Raw genomic sequence first — 23,931 nt, 5'->3', positions numbered from 1 at the left:
TATTTTTGGGAAGAAACTGCATTCTGATATACACTATATTGCCAGAAGTATTGGTACACCCCTCCAAATCATTGAATTCAGGTGTTCCAATCACCTCCATGGCCACAGGTGTATAAAATCAAGCACCTAGTGCACAGAAGTCATCAACTTTCTGCAGAGTCAGTAGCTACATACCTCCAAACTTCATGTGTTTTAAACAAGATTTGTCATTGATTCAACTGGGAAAAGTAAAGCCTAAAAATGAACTTGATGCTAGTGGTTAGTTAACTGCCACTCCCTGACAAAGAGTGGGTAAAAAAAGCTTCATAAAAGGAAGGAAATAAGATCATCTGTTTGCCTGTCAACTTCAGACATTGACAGCACTTTTGCAACAGAGCTCAAATTCTTCATAACTGGAGAAATCTGCAACTTGTAAGTATACATGTAATTGTTTTAAGAAAATTGTCAAATTAACATTTCGTTAACCATGTTATAACTTTCAATAAATAAATTCATGTAGGAGTTATTGAGGCGATTTAAAAATCTGTGCCTCTCTATACTTTTTTTTTTTTTTTTTTCATTCTGGACAAACAAGTAAATTTATTTTCAAAGTTAAAACATGGACTTCAGACTCATATCACTGATCCTACTTATACACATTTCAGGTAAGATCGTTGTGTTAATGGATTATAGTGTATTAATGTCTTGTCAAAATGTATTTCTATATACTACAGTCATTTTAGACATGAAGGAGAGTTGCCTCACTGCTGTTATAGTGTCTCATGTGGTTTGTCATATGAGGATCTTTCCTTCATCGGTGCAAACGTTTTAGTCTGAGTGTTAACTTTTCATCAGGCGGTCTATCATTGGACCTTCTCTCTGTGACCTGTGAAGATGTTTGTGCTCTGAGGGAAAACACTGTGCAGCTAAGATGTTCTTATTCTGAAATCAGCATCAAAACTGTGTCCTGGTTCAGCCGGAAACAGAGTTCAAACTGGAGAAAGAAAGATGAACCTGAAGATTTGACTTTAGACTGGGACTACTCAGGACGGGTGAAGCATGAGGCCGCAAACAACCATTCAACACTCATAATTTCAGACCTGAGAGAGAGAGACTCTGGAGAATATCAGCTCATGTTCATGAAGGATGGAGTTAAACATCTCGGCTCAGTCGCTGTCAATTTAACAGTCACAGGTGAAACTGAGTCTAGATTCTGGTCAGTTCAGCTCTTTTCATTTGTCATGTGATGAAGTGTTTCATAATTTTTACTTTAATTCAGATCTGCAGGTGAGGATGAATCCTGCAACTACAAACCCGAGAGATCAGAGAGTGATACTGACCTGTGGTTCTTCCTGTGATTTGCCATCCAGACCACAGAATTACTACTGGAAACAAAATGGACAATATTTAAATTTAGGAGATAATATATTCAGAGGCACTAGTTTTCAAACCAATGAAGCTGGAAGTTACTCCTGTTCTCTTACTTCAGACCATAAGATTTCCTCCTCTCCTGTGTGTGAGTGACACTTGATATGTTTATTTTATGAACAATAATTTAATATCAGTTTTTATATATGAGTGTATTTGGACACGTTTAAAGTTTTTTTGTTTTTTATTATGAAAATTGTTTGTGATTTCCTCATGCAATTTGACTGTGGTGCCAGTCCCAATACACACACTTGCAGATGTTGCACTTGACCCCTCATCTGTTTGCATGATGTTTCTTCTTATTTTGTGACAAATTCATCTTGGTGTAAACAGGCCGTAATTATGACTTTCACAGCAGGATTCTGTGTCTCTTTCAGGTATTTCTAAGGATCTCTGCTGGGATGTGACTTACACCTCTAGAAGAGTCTGTGCTTTGATGGGATCAACAGTAGACATTTCCTGCACATACTCACATCCCTCTGGTTATACTGTAAATGAAACATTCTGGCATTACGTTCAGTCTGGTGACTTCAAGGATCTGCGTGAGAAACATGAGTTTGCTGGTCGTGTGGAGTATGTGGGGAACACACTGAGAATCAAAGAGCTCAAGATGAACGACTCTGGAGAATATCGATTCAGGATCGTCACTGATACAACAGGAGGACAATACTCTGGATCACGAGTCATTCTTACTGTGACAGGTAACATCTTATTCAAAACTGAGTTAAAAATGTTTCCTATATAATTTCTAATAGGCTTTTGTTTTCAGAAACGATGGTGAAACACAGTCCAAACATTATATCAGAGGGACAGGAAGTGATATTAATCTGTTCAACTAAATGCACTCTGAGCGACAAACACACTTACATCTGGTACAAGAACGGACGGCAGGTAACGGATGGATTCACTAAAGACAACAAGCTGTACCTGGACTCAGTCAGCGATGAAGAGCTTCAAGATTATTCCTGTGCTGTAGGAGGTAACACATCTCTCATGATACATGTTGTTACGCCCCGTCTAGGGGTAAGGGCACCACATGAAAGAGTACACGGACACAGCGAATTTGGGAAAAGAATGAACAGTATTGTAATGAGCACAAAGATTTAATCCGCACGATTTGGGGGTACTTTAACTTCAGGAGCCGACAAGGCCAAAATAACAAACAGAAAGCAACTAGTTTTCAACCCTCTAAGTTCCCTAATACACAAAAGAAAAATGAAATAAAATACATCTCTTACCCTACCTACCTGTCCAATAAACAATCAAAAAGTTCAAACAAAAATGGCTTCGGTCTCCCTACCTCCCCAAAGTGTTCCTATATACAATTATTTACAGAGTTAGCAAACCAGTCCAAACATGGGCATTCCAGAATCAAGGTCAAATAACAGGCGGTGGTCAGTATTACGAACAAATGGCAGAGCAAACTAACAGATAACAGTTGACTTCTCACAAGCAACCACACAACTAAACATACACAGAATCTCAGTCTAACTTAAAACAGTTTGTATCCAGGAAGCAAACACAGCAAGTGAGCAAAAAAGCTAAACCAGGAAGTGATGGTGGAGACTTTATAGGCAGCAAGGAGTCAGCTGACCAGGCAGGGCGTGGCACCAATTAGATTGCAGGAACCAATCGGTCTTCTTCCTGGAAAGAAGACACACACACACACACACACAACACAAACCCTTCCCAACAAAGGAAAACATAAAAGTAGAACAAAAAGGGACGTAACACCCCCATACACAAGAGTAAACATGTTTCATGTTTATGAACAAATTCTTGACAGAGAATCAGCAATAATGTTATCTTTACCCTTTTTATACTTGATGTCCAAGTTAAAATCTTGACAGATTAAAGCCCAAAGCATTAATCTCTGGTTTTTGTTACAGAACTTCTGCAAAAATACAAGAGGGTTGTAATCAGTAAAAACTTCAATGGGTTGTGAACTTGAACCAACATAAACTTCGAATTGTTGCAAAGCTAGCAAGAGGGCAAGGGCTTCTTTCTCAATAGTACTGTAGTTACATTGATGGCGATTGAACTTTTTAGAAAAAAAAACACAAGGGGTGATCAATTCCGTTATCGTCCTCTTGTAACAGTACAGCACCTGCACCAGTACCACTAGCATCAACCTCCAGCTTGAAGGCCTTGGGGAAGTCAGGGGTAGCCAAGATTGGGGCACTACATAGTAAATTCCTTAAAGAATCAAAAGCAACTTGACACTGAGGAGACCACACGAACAGAACAGCTTTTCGGAGGTTGTCAGTAAGAGGTTTCACTACATCAGAAAAATTACGACAGAAACTTCTGTAATAACCTGCCATGCCCAGGAAGCGACGAAGTTCTCTCTTTGTCTGAGGTACAGGGAAATTAACGATGGCACTAACCTTGGCTTCTATTGGTCTTACAATACCCTGGCCGACTTCCTTTCCTAAGTATCTAATAGTAGCATGACAAAATTCACATTTGGCAAGGTTTAGAGTGAGATTTGAATACTGAATACTTCCTCTAATGTTTTCAAATGACCTTCCCAGGTTTCTGAATAACATACAACATCATCAAGATACGCTTCACAATTTTGCACATTGGACAGTACTTTACACATCAAACGTTGAAACGTTGCTGGAGCATTTCGAAGACCAAATGCTAACACCTTATACTGTAAGAAGGCATCTGGGGTAGCGAATGCTAAAACTTCTGAGATACGTTCTGTAAGTGGCACTTGCCAATAACCCTTGAGTAAGTCTAATTTGGTTACAAACTTAATCTACCAATTCTGTCAATACAATCTTCGATTCGTGGAAGTGGATAGGAATCTGCTTTAGTGACTTGGTTAACTTTTCTGTAGTCTGTGCAGAAACGGGAGGACCCATCTGACTTGGGGACCAACAAGCATGGTAAGCACCAGGGACTTGAACTAGGCACAGCTAAACTATGTTTAACAAGATAGTCTGTTTCTTGTTTCATTATCTCACGTTTGACAGGGTTAACACGATAAGCATTCTGTTTGATTGGACGATGATCAGCAACATCAATGTCATGCTTTAACACAGAAGTTACAGTAGGCACGTCAGAGAAAAGTGATGAAAAATTTCCGATTAACTGTATCAACTCACTTTGAGACGAGTCAGACAGATAGGAAAGTTTTGAACTTAAGGTTGCAATGGTTTCTGAATTCTGTAACCGGGCACCAGATATGGCAGAACTGCCCAAACAAAGACCATCCACACATGGAGAATCAACTGACGAAACAACTTCCACAGGAATTGCTACAGAGGAAGAAGTTTGTAGGGTAGATCTAGAATTTTCAGAGTCTGAACGAGAAACGTATGCCTTTAACATGTTTATGTGGCAAACACGGGACTTTTGGTGCCTCTCAGGGGTTCGCACAACATAGTCTGTATCACTTAATTTCTCCTCTATTTCATATGGGCCTGCAAATTTTGCTTGCAGTGAGGAACCTGGCAAAGGCAGCAACACAAGCACTTTATCACCAGTCTTAAATAAACGTTTGACGGACTTTTTGTCATAATTAACTTTCATTTTCAACTGTGATGAGACTAGATTCTGACGAGCTAGCTTCCAAGCAGAATGCAACCTATCACGAAATGTACTGGCATAATCTAGCACATAGGTGGGAGACTTAGAGGAAGGGGTCTCAGCAAGAAGGTGCTCTTGGAGTAACTTTAATGGTCCACGAAGGGAGTGTCCGAAGACTAATTCAGCTGGACTGAATCCCAAGGACTCTTGCACTGTGTTACGAACTGCAAACAACAAAAGTGGTAACTGCTCATCCCAATCCTTCTGGTGCTCTACACAATAAGTACGAATCATAGACTTTAAGGTTTGGTGGAATCGTTCAATAACACCTTGAGATTGAGGATGGTAAGCACTAGACACAGTATGGGTAATGTTCAATTCGTGCATTGCTTTATAAAATACACGTGAAGTGAAATTTGTTCCTTGGTCAGACTGAATAACCTTTGGTAGACCAAAAGTGGTGCAAAATTTCACGAGGGCTTTCACAATGTTGGGGGACTTCAGAGACCGTAATGGAACGGCTTCAGGAAATCTGGTAGCACAGCACATTAACGTCAACAAATACACATGTCCTGATTTAGTCTTGGGCAAAGGTCCCACACAATCTATCACAAGCTTTTCAAATGGTTCATTTACAACTGGAACTGGCTTTAAAGGTGCTGGAGACACAACCTGATTGGACTTTTCTGTAATTTGACAAGAGTGACATGAACGGCAATATTGTGACACAGAGGATTTCATTCCTGGCCAGAAGAAATGTTTTAAGAGATTGTGATAGGTCTTCCTGACTCCTAGGTGTCCTGAAAGTTCATGGTCATGGGCTAACCTTAGTACATACTCACGGTAGGGCTGTGGAACAACCACTTGAAATACAGAACTCCAATCATGTTTTACTTGCTCAGGACTCCACTTCCGCATGAGTACCCCATCATCTAGAAAATATGCAATAGCATGTTTAGGCAAATCAGACTTATCTTTCACAGAGGATCGGCATATCAACAGTGTTTCATCAGCTTGTTGAACACTGATTAATTGTTTCTTACTGAAAGGAAAATCAAAGATAGGCTGAACAATCAAATTTGCAGAACAATCATTTTCAACTGCGGCCTTCGTGTCTGAAAGATCAATGTCATCGTCAAATTTACGGGCTTGTGCTTGAGTGACAACACATGACTGAAATACATTGGGAAATTCCTATGCTAACACATCATCTTCAGAAGCACAGGGTACATCAGTAACCTCTGGCAGAGAATTAACCTTACTTCCAGCCAGATCATTTCCAAGAATAAGGGAAATCCCTTTTACTGGCAATTGAGAACGTACAGCGACCTTTACTACACCAGTCACAATTTTAGAATGCAAGTAAATGGTGTGTAAAGGAACCCTCACTATTCCCAACTCAATTCCTTGGACTAACACATCAGAGCCACAACTGGTCTGAGGAGAGAATGGTAGCGTACTTGCTAAAATGAATGACTGCGAGGCACCCGTATCTCGCAGGATGCGCACTGGTTTGGAATCTGGGTCTAATTCAGAAAATGCCACTACACCCTCACACACAAACGGCTCAAAAGAGGGATCAATGGAGAGCAGAGAATCAGAAGAGTGAGCATGCACTAAAGCCACACTTTTATACGTGTTTTGAGCTTTCCTTTGATTTTTCCGCTGTAGCACAGGACAGGCAGCAATCAAAAGTCCCATCTCATGACAATAAAAACAGTCCTTTGACATCATTGAAGAATCAGAACTACGATCATCGTTTGGAGAAGCGACCATTGTTTTAGGCCTATAACTGCATTCTACAATAGTGCGACGTGACGAACGTGGGGAAGGAAAAGCAACTTTGTGTGTGAGCACAAACTCATCAGCAAAGACGGCAGCCTCAGACAGTGATGAAGCTTTCTGTTCATTCAAATAAACTATCTTCTCCGAAATACAATTCTTGAACTCCTCCACTAAAACGAGCTCTTTCAGCTGATCAAATGTTGTGGTTTTACTAGCAGCACACCACTTTTCAAACAGGGTAGTTTTCTCACGTGCAAATTCAACAAATGTTTGACTGGGGTTTTTCACATGCTTTCTAAATTTTTGTCGATAAGCCTCCGGAACAAGTTCATAAGCTCTTAACACGGCTGCTTTAACGGAATCATAATCCAAACTTTGTTCAATTGTCAGCGCAGAACACACTTCTTGTGTCTTGTCAACGAGTTTGCATTGTAACAATAAAGGCCAAATGTTTCTCAGCCACTTTAATGTGACTGCAATACGCTCAAAAACAGTGAAATACGTGTCCACTTCACTCTCTCTAAATGTGGGAACCAACGAAATTTGTCTACTAATATCGAAATCAATGTCAGGACTTACCGGCAACACAGGCAACGCTGCAGAAAGAGGAGAGGAGGCATTCACTGGAGTCCCCACTGGAGTACTTCCCCGTGACACGGGAGAAGGTGAACGCCGAGCTCGCCCAGTCTTTAGTTCAAGCTCCAGCTCTTTCAGCCGGATGTCTCGTTGTGTCTCAAGCTCAACTGCCCGGACATGCAAGAGCTGATTCTGGTATTGCTGTCGGCATAATTCCACTTCCAGCTCTTTCAACCGGATTGGCGACAACGGGTTTCTTGGCGAAGGATTAACGGGATCTATGCAAGCAACATCTTCAGATTTAAATTCTGCCTCCACAGCCTCCAAATCATTGGATGAAGCTGTATTTGCAACACCCATAACCACACTCGCACCAGCACCAGATAAGACATTTTGCTTCACAAGCTCTCTGTGCAGTGCCTCCTTAATCTCCCTTTTTAGCGCATTACGAGGTACGGCTATATCATAAAAATCAGCGATCAACAACAAATCGTCTTTACGACATTGTTCAAATTGCTCCTTGGTTGGTGCGATCGCAAACTTATCAAGTTCAAATTTTGATGTCATGCCAATATCTATATTTCCTCCCCTACTAAAAGAAAAACCCCAGGCAAACACTAACAAAAATACATGGGCAAAATAAATTTGGCTCACAGAATATTTAGCCAACGGACGAGCCCCCAATTTCATGTTACGCCCCGTCTAGGGGTAAGGGCACCACATGAAAGAGTACACGGACACAGCGAATTTGGGAAAAGAATGAACAGTATTTTAATGAGCACAAAGATTTAATCCGCACGATTTGGGGGTACTTTAACTTCAGGAGCCGACAAGGCCAAAATAACAAACAGAAAGCAACTAGTTTTCAACCCTCTAAATTCCCTAATACACAAAAGAAAAATGAAATAAAATACAATACTTACCCTACCTCCCTGTCCAATAAACAATCAAAAAGTTAAAACAAAAATGGCGTCGTCTCCCTACCTCCCCAAAGTGTTCCTATATACAATTATTTACAGAGTTAGCAAACCAGTCCAAACATGGGCATTCCAGAATCAAGGTCAAATAACAGGTGGTGGTCAGTATTACGAACAGATGGCAGAGCAAACTAACAGATAACAGTTGACTTCTCACAAGCAACCACACAACTAAACATACACAGAATCTCAGTCTAACTTAACACAGTTTGTATCCAGGAAGCAAACACAGCAAGTGAGCAAAAAAACTAAACCAGGAAGTGATGGTGGAGACTTTATAGGCAGCAAGGAGTCAGCTGACCAGGCAGGGCGTGGCACCAATTAGATAGCAGGAACCAATCGGTCTTCTTCCTGGAAAGAAGACACACACACACACACACACACTTCCCAACAAAGGAAAACAGAAAAAGAGAAAAACAAAAAGGGACGTAACACATGTGCTTCAGTGTGAAATGATCTCTGAATTCAGATGAAGTACTTGATATTTAATAAGTGTTTTAATGTCATAAGTGTATTTCTCATGTTTTCTGTATCTGTAACTCGTCTTATGCTAGAAATCCAGATCACCCCAAATCAAGAGGAGAGCACAGCTTTACGGAACGCCGTAATCACACTGTCCGTGATTCTGGTTCTTGCACTCATAGGAGTCGTGTGGTATAGGTAAATATTTGTTATTATGTATTCTATTTTCCCCTGAGGTCCATTTGTAATATTTGTCAAGAGGAATATTATCTCCGTATCTTTGCATACAAGCAACTATGCTTTCTCATGGGCTTTGCAAATGCTGCAGGCTCTAGTTGTTAGTCAGACTGAAATAATCAGAGACCATATTAACTACTGAGATACTTCAGAATGATCTGCAGAGCAGTAGGTGCTACACAGCAGAAACATCACAAGTTTTAACAGATTGTCTCTATTCTACTTAGGTCCTCTAGTTTTTAAAGGATTAAAGGATTAGTCCACTTTTAAATAAACTTTTCCTGATAATTTACCCATGCATCCAAGATGTTCATGTCTTTCTTCAGTCGAAAAGAAATTAAGGTTTTTGATGAAAAAAATGCAGGATTATTCTCCTTCTAGTGGACTTCAATGGCCTGCAAACAGTTGAAGGTCAAAATTACAGTTTCAGTGCAGCTTCAAAGGGCTTTAAACGATACCAGACGAGGAATAAGGGTCTTATCTAGTGAAACGATTGGTCATTTTCGAAACAAAATACAAAATATCACCTTGAACATACTTTCGGTTTCCTTATTCTTCAAAACGCTTATGCTGTATGTCCTACGCCTTCCCTATTCTACTTGCTGAACGAACAGCACCAGTTTCGTTTTTTTTCCATAAGTAGAATAGGGAAGGCGTAGGACATAGCACAAGCGTTTTGAAGAATGCGGAAACCGGAAGTACATTCAAGGCGATACTTTGTGTTTATAAAGCATATATCGTATTTCTTTCTTTCTTTCTTTTTTTTTTTAAATGACAGATCGTTTTTCTAGATAAGACATTTTATTCCTCGTCTGGTATTGTTTAAAGCCTTTTGAAGCTGCACTGAAACTGTAATTTTGACCTTCAACCGTTTGGGGTCCATTGAAGTCCACTATAAGGAGAATAATCCTGGAATGTTTTCATCAAAAACCTTACTTTCTTTTCGACTGACAAAAGAAAGACATGAACATCTTGGATGACATTGGGGAGGGTAAATTATCAGGAAAAGTTTATTTAAAAGTGGACTAATCCTTTAATCAGTCTTCCTCATTGTTTTATCATGATTGTGTTGGCCAATTTGCTGAGCTTCAGAAAGTCGTCGAAAGTCGGTTAATGTGTCGTTGTTTTGAAACGAGCCGTTTTTGCAGCTTAGTTTCAGTAGGTCTGTTTGGATTGAGAGGAAGATTTGAGTTTTAAAATATGTTCATTACAAAATCATTACAGAATGGCTTTCGTTTGACATGATGCATTTTAAACAGGAGGAGAAGGAATAATTCATCTCAGCAGCATGAAGAGAGAAAGGAGGATGTACAGGTGAGGGCATCAACCAAACTGATTATTTTATATATATATATATATATATATATATATATATATATATATATATATATATATATATATATATATATAATATATATATATAATATATATAATAATTATAATACATTTTGTGTTCTGTCACTGATATTTTGTATTCTGCCCAACCCTCAGTCAGGTTCTGTTACACTGTATGATAATGCTGAAGCCTTGTATACAGTCTGCACACAGGACGTAAAGGATCAGGACGTTCATTATTCGACTATTAATTTCAAGCAGTCTCACATAAAGGACTCATCTTTGACAACTGCTGTGCATTCAACCTCAGATGATGTTCATTATGCCTCTGTGAAGTTCAGCTAACACTCAGTTTAGACCTAAAAAAAAACTACTGACCAATTCAACTGCTGTCGTCTGCTGCCATATTGTAACAAGCTTTTGCTCTTGTCAAATGTCTATTGATGTCATATGTGTAGTGTGAAACATAATTTTACTGAAATTAAAAATATGGAACATTTAAAGTGACTGAATAGGTGTAGGTGTGTTTCTCTTGAATTTTTAAACCTTCTAATTGTGTGTGTGTGTGTGTGTGTGTGTGTGTGTATATTAAATATATTTAATAATAATAATTAAATTTGCTTAAATTTTTAATTTAAGGCAAGGCAAGGCAATTTTATTTGTATAGCACATTTCATACACAATGGTAATTCAAAGTGCTTTACATAAAAAAGAATAATAAAAATAGAACATAAGGAATAGAAATAACAGTAAAAACAAAGAATTTTGCTATCTGGATGGAAGAGCTAGGAAGTTTTAGGGAGTTTGTTGTTGTTGTTGTTGTTGTTGTTGTCCATCAGAGTTTGATCTAAACAGATCCATTCATCAGAGCAGATCCTCATCCAACAGGACTGCTAAGGCACTTCAAACTGATAAACATAGTTTCAATCTCCCCTTTTGCCAAGACACCTCAAACTGCACCACACAGCCCTAATCCCCCTTCCGGAGATATCTTACCTATGGAACGCAGTTCAAATTTCCCCTTTGGAAATTTTCCCCTTTGGAAAGTGTCCTGACTGTAATCCAGAGATATCTTAACCATGCACTACAGCTTAAATTTCCCCATGGTTTGTCAAATTTACCAAATTTTAACCTAATCAATTTCTTCCTAATTCTCCCAGCTCTTTCAACCAGACAGCAATAATGCATTAAAAGTCAGAATAACAAGATGATACATAAAATATATAAAATACATTAAAAACGAAATAAAAACAGGAATAGGAATTAAAAGAATAAAAAGATGATACGTATAAAATAAAGTGCAAACAGTTCGGACATAGCACAGTGCTCAATCAGCAAATGCATAGATAAAAAGATAGTTTAAAAACTATGTTTGCTGTTTATGTAGGTGTCTTCAGATTAAATAAATTCTCACATCTGTATTTAAAATAAATGCTGTTCTTCAACCTTGTTCATCAAAACATTCTCTGAAAATAGTAACTTATGGTTTTGGCTGTATTTTTCTTCAAATAAACACTGCCTCCACCCCAGACCATGGTTACATTTATAGAACTTCATTTCCCATGACCCCTTTGTCCTGGACTCATCTTCTCTGTTCATTGCATACAGCTGTCAAAGAATATACACTAACAAGAAGTGACACTTAAAGGATAATTCACTTTCAAATGAAAACTTCCTGATAATTTACTCACACCCATGTCATCCAAGATGTTCATGTCTGTCTGTCTTCAGTCGAAAAGAAATTAAGGTTTTTGATGAAAACATTCCAGGATTTTTCTCCATATAATGGACATATATGGAACCCAAACGGTCAAAATGACAGTTTTCATGTTTTAACAATAAACGCTCATCTTTAACTAGCGCTCTTCTTCTTCTCTATTAGAATTCAAGCAGTGTAGATGCTGCTAAGTGTATTACTGCCCTCCACAGGTCAAAGTTTGAACTAATTGTTATATTCTTGCAGTTTAGTTCAAACTTTGACCTGTGGAGGGCATTATTACACTTAGCAGTGTCTACACTGCTGGAATTCAAATAGAGAAGTATCCTTTGAAGCTGCACTGAAACTGTAATTTTGACCTTCCACTGTTTGGAGTCCATTGAAGTCGTCTATATATGGAGAAAAATACTGGAATGTTTTCATCAAAAACCTTAATTTCTTTTCGACTGAAGAAAGAAAATCATAAACATCTTGGATGACATGGGGCTGAGTAAATTATCAGGAAATTTTCATTTGAAAGTGAACTAATCCTTGAACGTTCCATTGCAACACCGGCGCCCAGCAGCAGCCCTGCGTTTCCGCCATTTTGTGTTGAAAGCGACTCGTCGGTCCACTAGTTTCTATGGCAATATCAGCTGCTTTGTTAAAAAACGTACATTAAAGCTGAAATCCAACCTGAATGATGACAATACAGAATAAAATACTATCACTACTGATCATCAAATCCTTTTAACAGTTTATTTTACACACTTTTTGTTTAACTTTTTTGCACAAAACCTTAACCCAGTCAGTTTGGGTTAAAATTCTTTAAAAGGCTTATAAACACTTAATTATTACCAACATATGAAATTAAATTAAGGACATGCATCAGAAAAATTGGGAATGTTGGACAATAAATATATGAATATAACAGCTTGATTTTGCAGTGTTGTCTAATGTACGTTAAAGCAAATGTGTGAATTATGTGATAACGGACACAGCAATGCATCATGTAAGATCATTATGTCTGTAGCGTGATCCATTAATAAAATGTACAACTTAGCCTATTTCAATTCAGACCTATTATTACTACTCCACCAGGTCTAAAATATATTATTCGCTTTAAACATGATGATCTTAAATTTATTAATTATTCATTTACAATTAATAAATGTTTGAAAGTTAACAGACATTACATTACTTAACTACATTAGATGGTTGAATGGTTGGATTCTACAACTGGTAAAATAAAACATATATAAGAAAATACAACATTTACTGTAGGAGCCATACAATTTACTAATGACTTCATTTGAAAACTGTTCTATTGCGCTTCTGATTTGGCAGTGAAATAAAAAGATTTGAAGGATTCTATGGTCAAGTTAGTATTTCCAACCCATAATGGCGGCCGCGCTACCGGAGCGCCATCTAGTGGCTGTTACCCAAAAAGTATCAAAGTGTCGCCTCTTGGGTTCTAAGCTCTTTGCAGCTGTTTTAATTTATGTTATTAGCTTCTGCCTATAGAGTACCCCAGGGATGACGTGTTTTTGTAGACCAACCCCGAAGTTAGCGACGCACGGGTTCCCTCGACTGAAAGCCTATTAATTTTTCCCATAGACTTTTGGAAAATTGCAGAAAATAAGCTCTGTGTTTAACAAAGGGTTATGACACTTACACGTTATGTCTATCAAGATAATCTTTACAAGTTAACTCAACATATAGATTTTGAAGCCTAAATAAAGTCGTCAGATATAAAAGGCTAACAGTAGGCTATAAACAGACTACAGCACAACATGGTCGCGGATCAGCGTCGTCACCACCAAGCGTCCTCAAACTTTATGTAAAAAACAACTTTATTTATAAACATGTTCGCTGATTATGATCTGCGCTGCGTATGAATACGTATCCACTTTTTCAAGAGAAATGCTGTCCAAATGTCCTGTTTGTCATGATGACGTCTAAAGTCCCCGCCAAAGGAAACAGTCCCTTTTAACAATTTGTTAGGAACCGCCGATTTTAAGACACAGTAAAAGTTTTAAAAAATCACAAGTGGGTTATAACTGGTGTGTTTTATGTCATAGATCAAAACGTGAAAGTATTTAGAGGCTTTGTTAACCACAGACCTTATTTCAGGCGATTTAGCTAAAATGCATTCAAAAAACCCATTGACTTTACGGCGTTGGAACCGGAAGTCCTAAAATGCTAACTCGCTTCTGGGTTTTGCCTACAAAAATGCGTCATCACTAAGGCACTCTATTTATAGAGGGTATGCACGTGAAGTCACTGTCGACCGTCACGTCCCACTGAGTGGCAGCATTGGTTTTCAGCGTGAATGCCGCGAAAAACACACAAAACACATCTAGCAGCTGATGACGCTTTGAAGTGACGCTAAAGGGAGTGAAGATATCATTTCACTTAATTCAATTCCTCCGTCCTTGCATCTTTTCCTTGTGTCCTTCCTTCGCATCCTGAAGGGGTGGAGCAAAGATGCGAGGAAAGGAAGCGAGGAGAGGAAACGAGGACGGAGGAATTGAATTAAGTGAAATGATATCCTCAATCCCTTTAGCATCACTTCAAAGCGTCATCAGCTGCACTCGAGGGATCTGCCCATATGTTGTTAAAGTTTGGTTATTATAAAAAAAATATAATAGGTGCAATGATATTACGCAGCACCTGTGACCCCCTGCTTACACGAGGAGTGTGCCTTGCAACTATGGAGACATTTGTGAGAGACTGTGCTTAATATCATTGCGCTTGTTGCACCCATGGTACGGCAGCAAAGTTTCTTGATTATTACACCAGTCGGTCTTAGTACATGATGTAACTACAGAAGAGTCAAGTTTAAATAGGAAAAATATTGAAACTCTTTGGTCATTTTTGAGCGAGATGCTAACGGTCTATTCAGATTCAGTGAACTAAGCTATGCTAAAAGTACCGTCAGACCCGGAGATCGGCTGAATGGATTAGAAAATGGTAAAACCTAACTGTTTAACTCTAGGGAAAATGGAAAATGAGCTTATTTTTTAAAAAAAGTGGAGTGTTCCTTTAAATGAACAAATTGATAAAAATTAAATAAGCTAGTGGCTCCTACACCCATGTTTGATCTGTCACCATTGGTGTATAACGCAAAAAGGCTTGTTGAAGTCAACAGATTTTAGTAAAAGACCTACTTATCTCTAAATATCAGAAATTTTTATCTGTTTATGACAAAGGATTATTTTAGGTTGTAAAATGTCATGTGGTGTGACTCCCCCAAAACTTAATGATGTTTATGAATTAATACAGTTTCATCACATGATGTTTCATTAAATCATTAAATTAACTTTTATTGAGAATGGTGTAAAGGTTTTCCAATGTTGTATAAACCATATGAGATCAACAAATACTTTTCTTTAAATTTGAAATGTGTTTTTAACAAGATTTGTCATTGACTCACCAGTAAAAGTAAAGCCTGAAAGTGAACTTGATGCTGGTGGGTAGTTAACAGCCACTCCCTGACAAAGAGTGAGTAAAAAAGCCTTCATAAAAGGGAAGGAAATAAGATCATCTGTTTGCCTGGTCAACTTGTTGACAGCACTTTTGCAAGAGAGCTCAAATTCTTCATAACTGGAGATATTTGCAACATGTAAGTATGTAATTGTTTTAAGAAAATTGTCAAATTAAGATTTCGTTAACCATGTTATAACTTTCAATAAATACAGTTCATGTAGGAGTTACTGAGATGATTTAAAAATAATGTGTGCCTCTCTACATATTTTTTTATTATTCTTTTATTTTTATTTTTTATACAAACAAGTAAATTATTTTCAAAGTTAAAGCATGGACTTCAGACTCATATCACTGATCGTACTAATACACATTTCAGGTAAGATTGTTGTGTTAATGGATTATAGTGTATAAATGTCTTGTCAAAATGTATTTCTATATACTACAGTCATTTTAGACATGAAGGAGAGTTGCCTCACTGCTGTTAGTGTCTCATGTGGTTTGACATATGAGGATCTTTCTTTCATCAGTGCAAACGTTTTAGTCTGAGTGTTAACTTTTCATCAGGCGGTCTATCATTGGACCTTCTCTCTGTGACCTGTGAAGATGTTTGTGCTCTGAGGGAAAACACTGTGCAGCTGAGATGTTCTTATTCTGAAATCAGCATCAAAACTGTGTCCTGGTTCAGCCGGAAACAGAGTTCAAACTGGAGAAAGAAAGATGAACCTGAAGATTTGACTTTAGACTCGGACTACTCAGGACGGGTGAAGCAGAGGGTCACAAACCACCATTCAACACTGACAATTTCAGACCTGAGAGAGAGAGACTCTGGAGAATATCAGCTCATGTTCATGAAAGATGGAGTTAAACATCTCGGCTCAGTCGCTGTCAATCTAACAGTCACAGGTGAAACTGAGTCTAGATTCTGGTCAGTTCAGCTCTTTTCATTTGTCATGTGATGAAGTGTTTAATTTTTACTTTAATTCAGATCTGCAGGTGAAGATGAATCCTGCAACTACAAACCCGAGAGATCAGAGAGTGATACTGACCTGTGGTTCTTCCTGTGATTTGCCATCCAGACCACAGAATTACTACTGGAAAGAAAATGGACAATATTTAAATGTAGGAGATAATATATTCAGAGGCACTAGTTTTCAAACCAATGAAGCTGGAAGTTACTCCTGTTCTCTTACTTCAGACCATAAGATTTCCTCCTCTCCTGTGTGTGAGTGACACTTGATATGTTTATTTAATGAACAATACTATAATATCAGAGTTCATACATGAGCATATGTGGACACGTTTAAAGGTTTTTCATATGAATGTTGATTATGAAAATTGATTTTGATTTCCTCATGCAATTTGTCTTTTCAAATCAAAGTGTGCCATTTAAGACATGGAGCCAGTCCCAATACACACACTTGCAGATGTTGCACTTGACCCCTCATCTGTTTGCATGATGTTTCTTCTTATTTTGTGACATCTTGGTGTAAACAGGCCGTAATTATGACTTTCACAGCAGGATTCTGTGTCTCTTTCAGGTATTTCTAAGGATCTCTGCTGGGATGTGACTTACACCTCTAGAAGAGTCTGTGCTTTGATGGGATCAACAGTAGACATTTCCTGCACATACTCACATCCCTCTGGTTATACTGTAAATAAAACATTGTGGCATTACATTCAGTCTGGTGACTTCAAGGATCTGCGTGAGGAGCGTCAGTTTGCTGGTCGTGTGGAGTATGTGGGGAACACACTGAGAATCAAAGAGCTCAAGATGAACGACTCTGGAGAATATCGATTCAGGATCATCACTGACACAACAGGAATAACATACCCTGGAACACCTGGAGTCATTCTTACTGTGACAGGTAAGAATGATGATGAATTTAATAATAAATATCCAGGTATTCAGATTTTATTGATTTTAATGCCACTAATTATGGTAAACTGTTCACAAGCAAAAACTATAGTGCCATTATATAAAAGTTTTTGTTTTACATATTATTTTGTTTTTGTAATGTATAAGTTTAACACTCCATCTTACTTGAATTCTGTTTTTCAGATACGATGGTGAAAAGCAGCCCAAACATTATATCAGAGGGACAGGAAGTGATATTAAGCTGTTCAACTATATGCACTCTGAGCGACAAACACACTTACATCTGGTACAAGAACGGACGGCAGGTAACGGATGGATTCACTAAAGACAACAAGCTGTACCTGGACTCAGTCAGCGATGAAGAGCTTCAAGAGTATTCCTGTGCTGTAGGAGGTAACACATCTCTCATGATACATGTGCTTCAGTGTGAAATGATCTCTGAATTCAGATGGTTTCTCTGATAGTCATGATTCACTTCTTTGTGTTGTGAAGATCCAGTGGACAGCACAGCGTTCAGCCATTATACAGTCATTCTGCTGGTGTTTTCACCTCAGTTTCTCATAATAGCAGCTCTGTGGATGTGGTGAGTAAAACATCCACTGAAATTCACAACTGCATACAGTGAATATAATGCAATGAATTCAGATGATAAGAATGTGATTTATGATTCAACAGGTTTTTTATCAGAATGCATCTAATCAAAACCTCTCAAAACCAAACTGAAAACAAAATTGAAGGTGAGAAATTATGTATATAGAGAATCTATTCTAAGAGATGCAATGACAAAAACGTTGTAAATGTATTTAATATCTTTCTGTTTCCCATCTGTTCATCTGCTGTCTGTCCATCAGAGCTGGTGGAGTGATATCATTGTGAGATCATCACCTAGCAACCTAGCACCTGCAACTGCCAGCAGCAACATCAGTGATTTCATATATAGTAACTCATTAATGCCTGTTCAGTCTAAATAATTAAACACAAGACATTATAGGTTTTAGCTTTTTTCTGCTTCTGCTTAATTTAAAGGCCTGTTCACACCAGGAACGATAACTATAAAAATAACTATAACGATAACTATTATTTGCGTCCACACCAACATACGATAACGGTCTGTTTATTCTAAGCTCATTCACTGCAGTTTTAAAGTGTGTACAATATGTTTTTGCTGTTCTTGTTGTATTTACTTGGCTTTAACCAGCAGATGTCCTCAGCATAGTATGTTTTGAGTGAATAGCTAGTGTAATTGATCTAATCTAACAGTGAATTTAGCTGACAAAGTCAATATAGTGGAATAAAACAACTAGTCTTTTTCACTGCAACTTCAAAAGGAAGCAAGACAATGTTGTCGAAACTAGTGCTGATGCCTGAGGTAATTTTACACCGTTTGCTAGCCTGGCATAATGATCTCTTCGTTCATACTTCTCACCATTTATTCCGAGGGTACAACTGATTGTTTTCCATATATCAACTTTCTTTAAAGTATCCTAGAAAAGGGGGTTTGATTGTCAAACAGTGGTGGCTTTTCTGGACCTCAGCGATGAACTTCTCTGCAATGTCGTTTGCCATTTTAAATGCGCGAGCCCTTAAATTAGAAAGGACTCTGATTGGCTGTCAGTGTTTTATCATTCAACAACTGGGAAAAAAAATCATTCTGAAAGTGATTCCAATGATACCTTTCTCTATATGAATATCGCTATTGTTGTGGTGTGGACATGCTATTCTTTTATATTTAGAAAGATTTTTAGAGCTCTATCGTTATCATTATCTGTATAGAAGAAACTTTAAACTTTATTTTTTAAAACTCCTTCAAGGATCCACTTTAATGAAGTGGTGCCCACTTTGTGTTCTGTTTATCTGTAACTTATTTTTTTTTCTGTTTTAGTGCACACTTTCATATTTTATATTTCAATGGATGAGCTGTAACCACAGAAATGATGCACATAAAAATCAATAAACAATTCAATAAGTGAACAAACTGTTTATTAACCAAGATTTGTGTTTTAATATTTTGGGCTCAAACAATGCTGTGTCCGGTTTAAGCTTGGTAGACTTCATTGCTTCATAAACTTTGCTCAAATGTTAATGTTTTAGTTTGCTAAAAAAAGGAAATGATGTTTGTTACTGGTATTGGTAAGTACTTTGCTAGTTTTCCTTTTTGTTAGTTGTTTACAGTAGGTGTGCTGAAGTTTAAACAAGCCCGTGGTAAGCATTCAGCGCGTTTTTTCATTTTTTGGTTGTTATGTCAGTTTATGAGGGTTTTATTCTGCTTAGTTACTTTTTAATGTCTGTGGTAAGCTGGTAATAACGTAAAGCACTGTAAAATAATGTCCGTGGGGTGTCAATATTTGTTGTTAAGATGTCTGTTAATGGCATGACAGACTCTTTAAGTTACCATCATCGAGGTCAGGGTTTGTTTTAGTTGAGCTCTTGACCCTTGCCTAAGCCCAATTTTAGGCTTTGTTTGGGTAGTTTTAACTGCATTAAAACCAACCAGACAAGTAAAGTTAAAAGATGATCAGGTGGTGTTGGTTATGTTTTCTCAAAATCATTATTTGATCTGAATCACTGAACTCATTTTATTTTAATAATAGTAGTACGCCGTATATTATTTACAGTTTACTTAAATAGGAACGGCAGTGGGAACTACATCTTCTTCCGCTGTATCTCCGCTTGTCGAGACAGTGTTCGCTCACTCTGTCAAAGACAAGCAAGCACGCACAGCGCAGGATTTTAAAGGGAGTCGAGTGCGTGGCTGCGGTCATGACTGACAGAAAAAGAAGCATAATCTGGAGTTATTACACTCCAGTTAAGAATGACGAAGCTTCGTGTGACGTTTGTCAAAAAACAATACGCTACACTTTTTTCAAAAGCAAGAGATTTTGATCAGTCAAAGAAAAACAGGCTGAAGAGGAGAAAGTCAACATTAACTTTGTTTCATCTCAAAAACCTATAAAGGAAAGAAATGTAGAAACGAGACAATTATTGAGAAAAAGTTTGTGAGACATGTTAAATTTTTTTTGTTATATTTTGTTGTTAGCCTACAGTGATATCTTTGTTCATTTAATTAATAATGTTCAGTATTTTTAATAAATGTAAAAAAAGAATCATGTCAATTGCAGTTTATTTAATATTAATAATGATGGCTATCAAAAAACAATATAAAATCACTCATGAAAATATTTAATTGGAGTATCGGTATTGGTATCGATATCGTCGATACTCGTCTTGAAAGTACTTGGTATCGGATCGGAAAGAAAATGATTGGCATCGCCCACCCCTATACAGCAGCACTGTGATTATGCAGCTCAAGATCAGCTTTTACAATACAGAATTATTAAAAAAAAGTTGTCCTCACTCTATATCTATCTATCTATATATATATATATTTTTTTTTAGGCACACACAGACATCAAGAATCAGCGTATGAATCTCAACAACGGTGACAAGCAACATATTCTGATCAACAGATCAAAAGTCACAGAAAAACAGCAAAATTTTAATAGTGAGAATAAAGAAAATTACTAACACAATTCAGCTCATAATTTATTCATGCAGCAATGCATGATGGGAGGCATGGATGAATTTTGATGGGTGGCACCCAGAATGCACTGCAACATGCTTTATTATGGTCACCACTGTTGAGATTCACAGGATGATTCTTGATATCTGTGTGTTTAAATGAGCTCTGAGTTTCTTTTAATCAGAACAAATTGTATTGATAAAGATGATCTTCTGCAGAATCACAGTGCTGCTGTAATCAATAATGTAAATCTAACTCAGAGATTGAACTCTAAATGAGTTCAGTGATTCAGATCAAAAAAGGATTATATAAAAACATAACCAACATCTGATCATCTTTTAACTTTGCTTGTCCGGTTGGTTTTAATGCAGTTAAAACTGCCCAAACAAAATTTAATATTAAAAAGTCAAGGGTCAAGAGCTCAACTAAAACAAACCCTGACCTCGATGATGGTGTCTTAAAAATTGTGATTTTCTCCTTTGGTGATTCTGCTTGTTATCATCAGGTGTCTTCAATAATGCTCAATCATCACTCAATTAATCACTTATTTATCTCATTAATGCTTCAGTGGGTGAAATAAAAATTTGGCAGGACTTTTACTCTTTGACCCCTGGATTACCCACCTCTGCATCTAGAGCAGTTCTTATTGAGTTCTGTCAGGACCACTATCGTAAAATATTATTGATAATGCATAGAGTTTGTATTTGCGGTATGGTTCTGTTCTGGGGGAGAACTCCCTGCACATCCATGCAGCCTAGCATAGATAAGAGCAGGGAGAGCAGCAACAAACCCTTCAAAACAAACCATATGCTGATATCCCCCAACACAAACTGAGTGCGAAAATCTGAATGCCATGTTTCCTTAAAATGTAGTTACATGAATGAGCCTAAGCCTGTTTTTTATTTATTTTTTATTACAATAAATGGGAGAAGCTTACACCCCTAGCAGCAGCAATCTGGTACAACAAGCATGTTGTAAATCACAGACTAGTATTTAAACCAGTATTAGTCTGGTCGGGGAAGCATACACCCGCAGCAGTAGCTTTAAAGCCGCGCACACACTTAACGATTGTAAGGCCATTTATGAATGTAAATTGATACTTATGACTGATCGCGCTCAAACGCTTCAGGTCAGAGCCAGTTGCGTTCAGTCCGCGATTACAGTAGGTGTTCAAATTCCATGTGTGAGTATATGAATAGGCTCCAGTCGAAGGAAACAATCGGTATGTGTGTTCAGTTCAGTCTTAGAATGTTTCAGCTAATCGTTAGGTGTGTCCCCGGCTTAAGTTAGATGCAGCGTGCAGCTAGGACGGCTTGTTCCAAAAGCAAATATAGTTGTAAGAACGAGCGTTTTCCAATGGCACTATAGCTTTAAAGTACACATGAAATCAAAATTGGCCTTATTTATTTTGTTAGCTCAAATTGCTAGTTTTGTGGTGAAAAAATTCATCCGTGCAAGTCAATCCACACAAAAAAATTGTTTGGCTTTGTAATATTTAATCAAAATCTGAAAATGCTCCCCCCCTTTGCAATCAGTTTGACGCCTTGGGTTGAAATTGCTTAAACCACTCCCCTCTGACCGTTAGTCTGCTAATGGCGAGAGATGGAGAGGAGGAGCGCTTAAGTAAAACTCTGCCCTCTGTTCAATATTCCGTTTCACTTGGAAATACGTCACAACACTGGAGAAAAGTTGTTTGCAACTTCCGGTTAACGCAGACTTTAAGAAGAACGATGTTAACTATGTGCTGCGCCACAGCAGAATATCTGTTTGCACCATGAATCGTTGTTTTTCTGTCTCTACTGCAAAGCTGCTTGAATCTGCGATGTATATTGCGCTAAACACAAGAGATTCGACCAGCGTGTATGTTGCGTGTATGTTGCTATAGAAACGAAAGCGCCCCGACCATCGTGTGTAGCGATCGATCGAGCCTGTTGCCAATGACAAAGTAACCAAATTGCCAAATACGATCGCAAACGCTTTGCATAAAGATTTTTTCTAGGACTAGAAGCCTAAGCAACAATGATAGCTTTAGCGACAGCATGAGTTGGCTTTAAAACAATGAGCATTAAAGGAACTTAGCTTAGCTTCGTGGAAACATTCAGAGATGAAGGAGAGTGAAATAGCCGGCTGTGACGTGGATGTTTGAGCTTCTCTTGAAACGTTTCTTCATGCGGGGGGTGCTGATCCATCTGAACTGCGAGTCTATGTCTAATTGCAGCGATGCAAGAAGCAATGCTAACTCAGTCATTCCCAATCAGTCGGCTTAAGATCAATGCAGCGAATTTGGGTGTACGAAAGGTAATGTGGGGAACGAATCCCTCTCGCTAAATTCCCGATTGCACAATTCCTAGGGAGATGATTTAATCAGCATAGTGAAGCCTCGCATCCATTGACTTCCATTCAGAAAAACAGCCTCTGGTCTCATTCCCTGTGTACCGCAGAGGGTGGAGCGTTAGCTTTAGCTGTTACGCTTTTTTGGCTAAAGGTTGCAGGCTTGCCTTCCAGTGGCTTTGATAATACTGAGGAGCTTATATATAGATGCTGTGATAGGCGTTGTATTCCTATAGGTAGACGTAAGTCACCTGGGAGTCAGCTGATGTGAGCTTGACTGACGGGACCTGCCAGAACTGACGCTAATGCTGGATAATTAACAGAAGTTTAGTTGTTGATGTCTTACTGAAAATGTTTAGTTTGATGTCACCATCACTGAGATCGGTGTTTGCTTTAGTTGAGCTCTGGCCTTTGACTTTTGGTGAGTTGTTTTTTTTCAGCAATTGCAGATGTTTCCAGAAAACATTTCTACGTAAAGCAGATCAGCATGTCTGTTTCAATAACAGACAAGTGACTACATTAAAGTGGTTTGTAGTACTACTTTTGCTGTAGTTTTGTTTACTTTAAGATAGTGATGGTGAGATGAAGCCTCATGAAGCATTGAAGCTTTTCAGCCAAGTGGTTCACAAAAGGGTTCATGTCTCGAGACTTCATTTGCTCACAATACCACCTGGTGGTCAAAGAGTGTAAAACAAGTAGA

At 38.1% G+C, this 23,931-nt stretch overlaps 2 protein-coding genes across 3 annotated transcripts; both read left to right on the top strand.

Annotated features, from left to right (window-relative positions):
• The first annotated feature begins 362 nt into the window (after positions 1 to 362).
• LOC137029191 (sialoadhesin-like) lies at positions 363 to 11,534 on the top strand. 2 transcript variants are annotated; one of them, XM_067398737.1, is made up of 9 exons: positions 363 to 411; positions 575 to 644; positions 835 to 1,173; positions 1,259 to 1,495; positions 1,785 to 2,108; positions 2,177 to 2,386; positions 8,840 to 8,945; positions 10,244 to 10,298; positions 10,476 to 11,534. In XM_067398737.1, the coding sequence occupies exons 2-9, from the start codon at positions 599 to 601 to the stop codon at positions 10,662 to 10,664; spliced, it is 1,506 nt and encodes a 501-aa protein (XP_067254838.1). In that variant the 5' UTR covers positions 363 to 411; positions 575 to 598; the 3' UTR covers positions 10,665 to 11,534. The 2 variants fall into 2 exon arrangements, with proteins under 2 accessions (XP_067254838.1, XP_067254840.1); XM_067398739.1 differs by lacking the exon at positions 10,476 to 11,534 and having other exon boundaries at positions 10,209 to 10,246.
• A 4,041-nt stretch (positions 11,535 to 15,575) lies between these two features.
• Positions 15,576 to 19,339, top strand: LOC137029190 (sialoadhesin-like). The gene is made up of 9 exons (XM_067398736.1): positions 15,576 to 15,640; positions 15,812 to 15,880; positions 16,069 to 16,407; positions 16,490 to 16,726; positions 17,043 to 17,369; positions 17,564 to 17,773; positions 17,873 to 17,963; positions 18,056 to 18,117; positions 18,232 to 19,339. Exons 2-9 carry the CDS (start codon positions 15,835 to 15,837, stop codon positions 18,243 to 18,245), a joined length of 1,326 nt encoding a protein of 441 aa, XP_067254837.1. The 5' UTR covers positions 15,576 to 15,640; positions 15,812 to 15,834; the 3' UTR covers positions 18,246 to 19,339.
• Positions 19,340 to 23,931: the final 4,592 nt, after the last annotated feature.

Source organism: Chanodichthys erythropterus, chromosome 10, assembly GCF_024489055.1.
Source record: "Chanodichthys erythropterus isolate Z2021 chromosome 10, ASM2448905v1, whole genome shotgun sequence".
NCBI classification, from domain to species: Eukaryota; Metazoa; Chordata; class Actinopteri; order Cypriniformes; family Xenocyprididae; genus Chanodichthys; species Chanodichthys erythropterus.
This window is presented reverse-complemented; position numbering and strand designations above follow the sequence as displayed.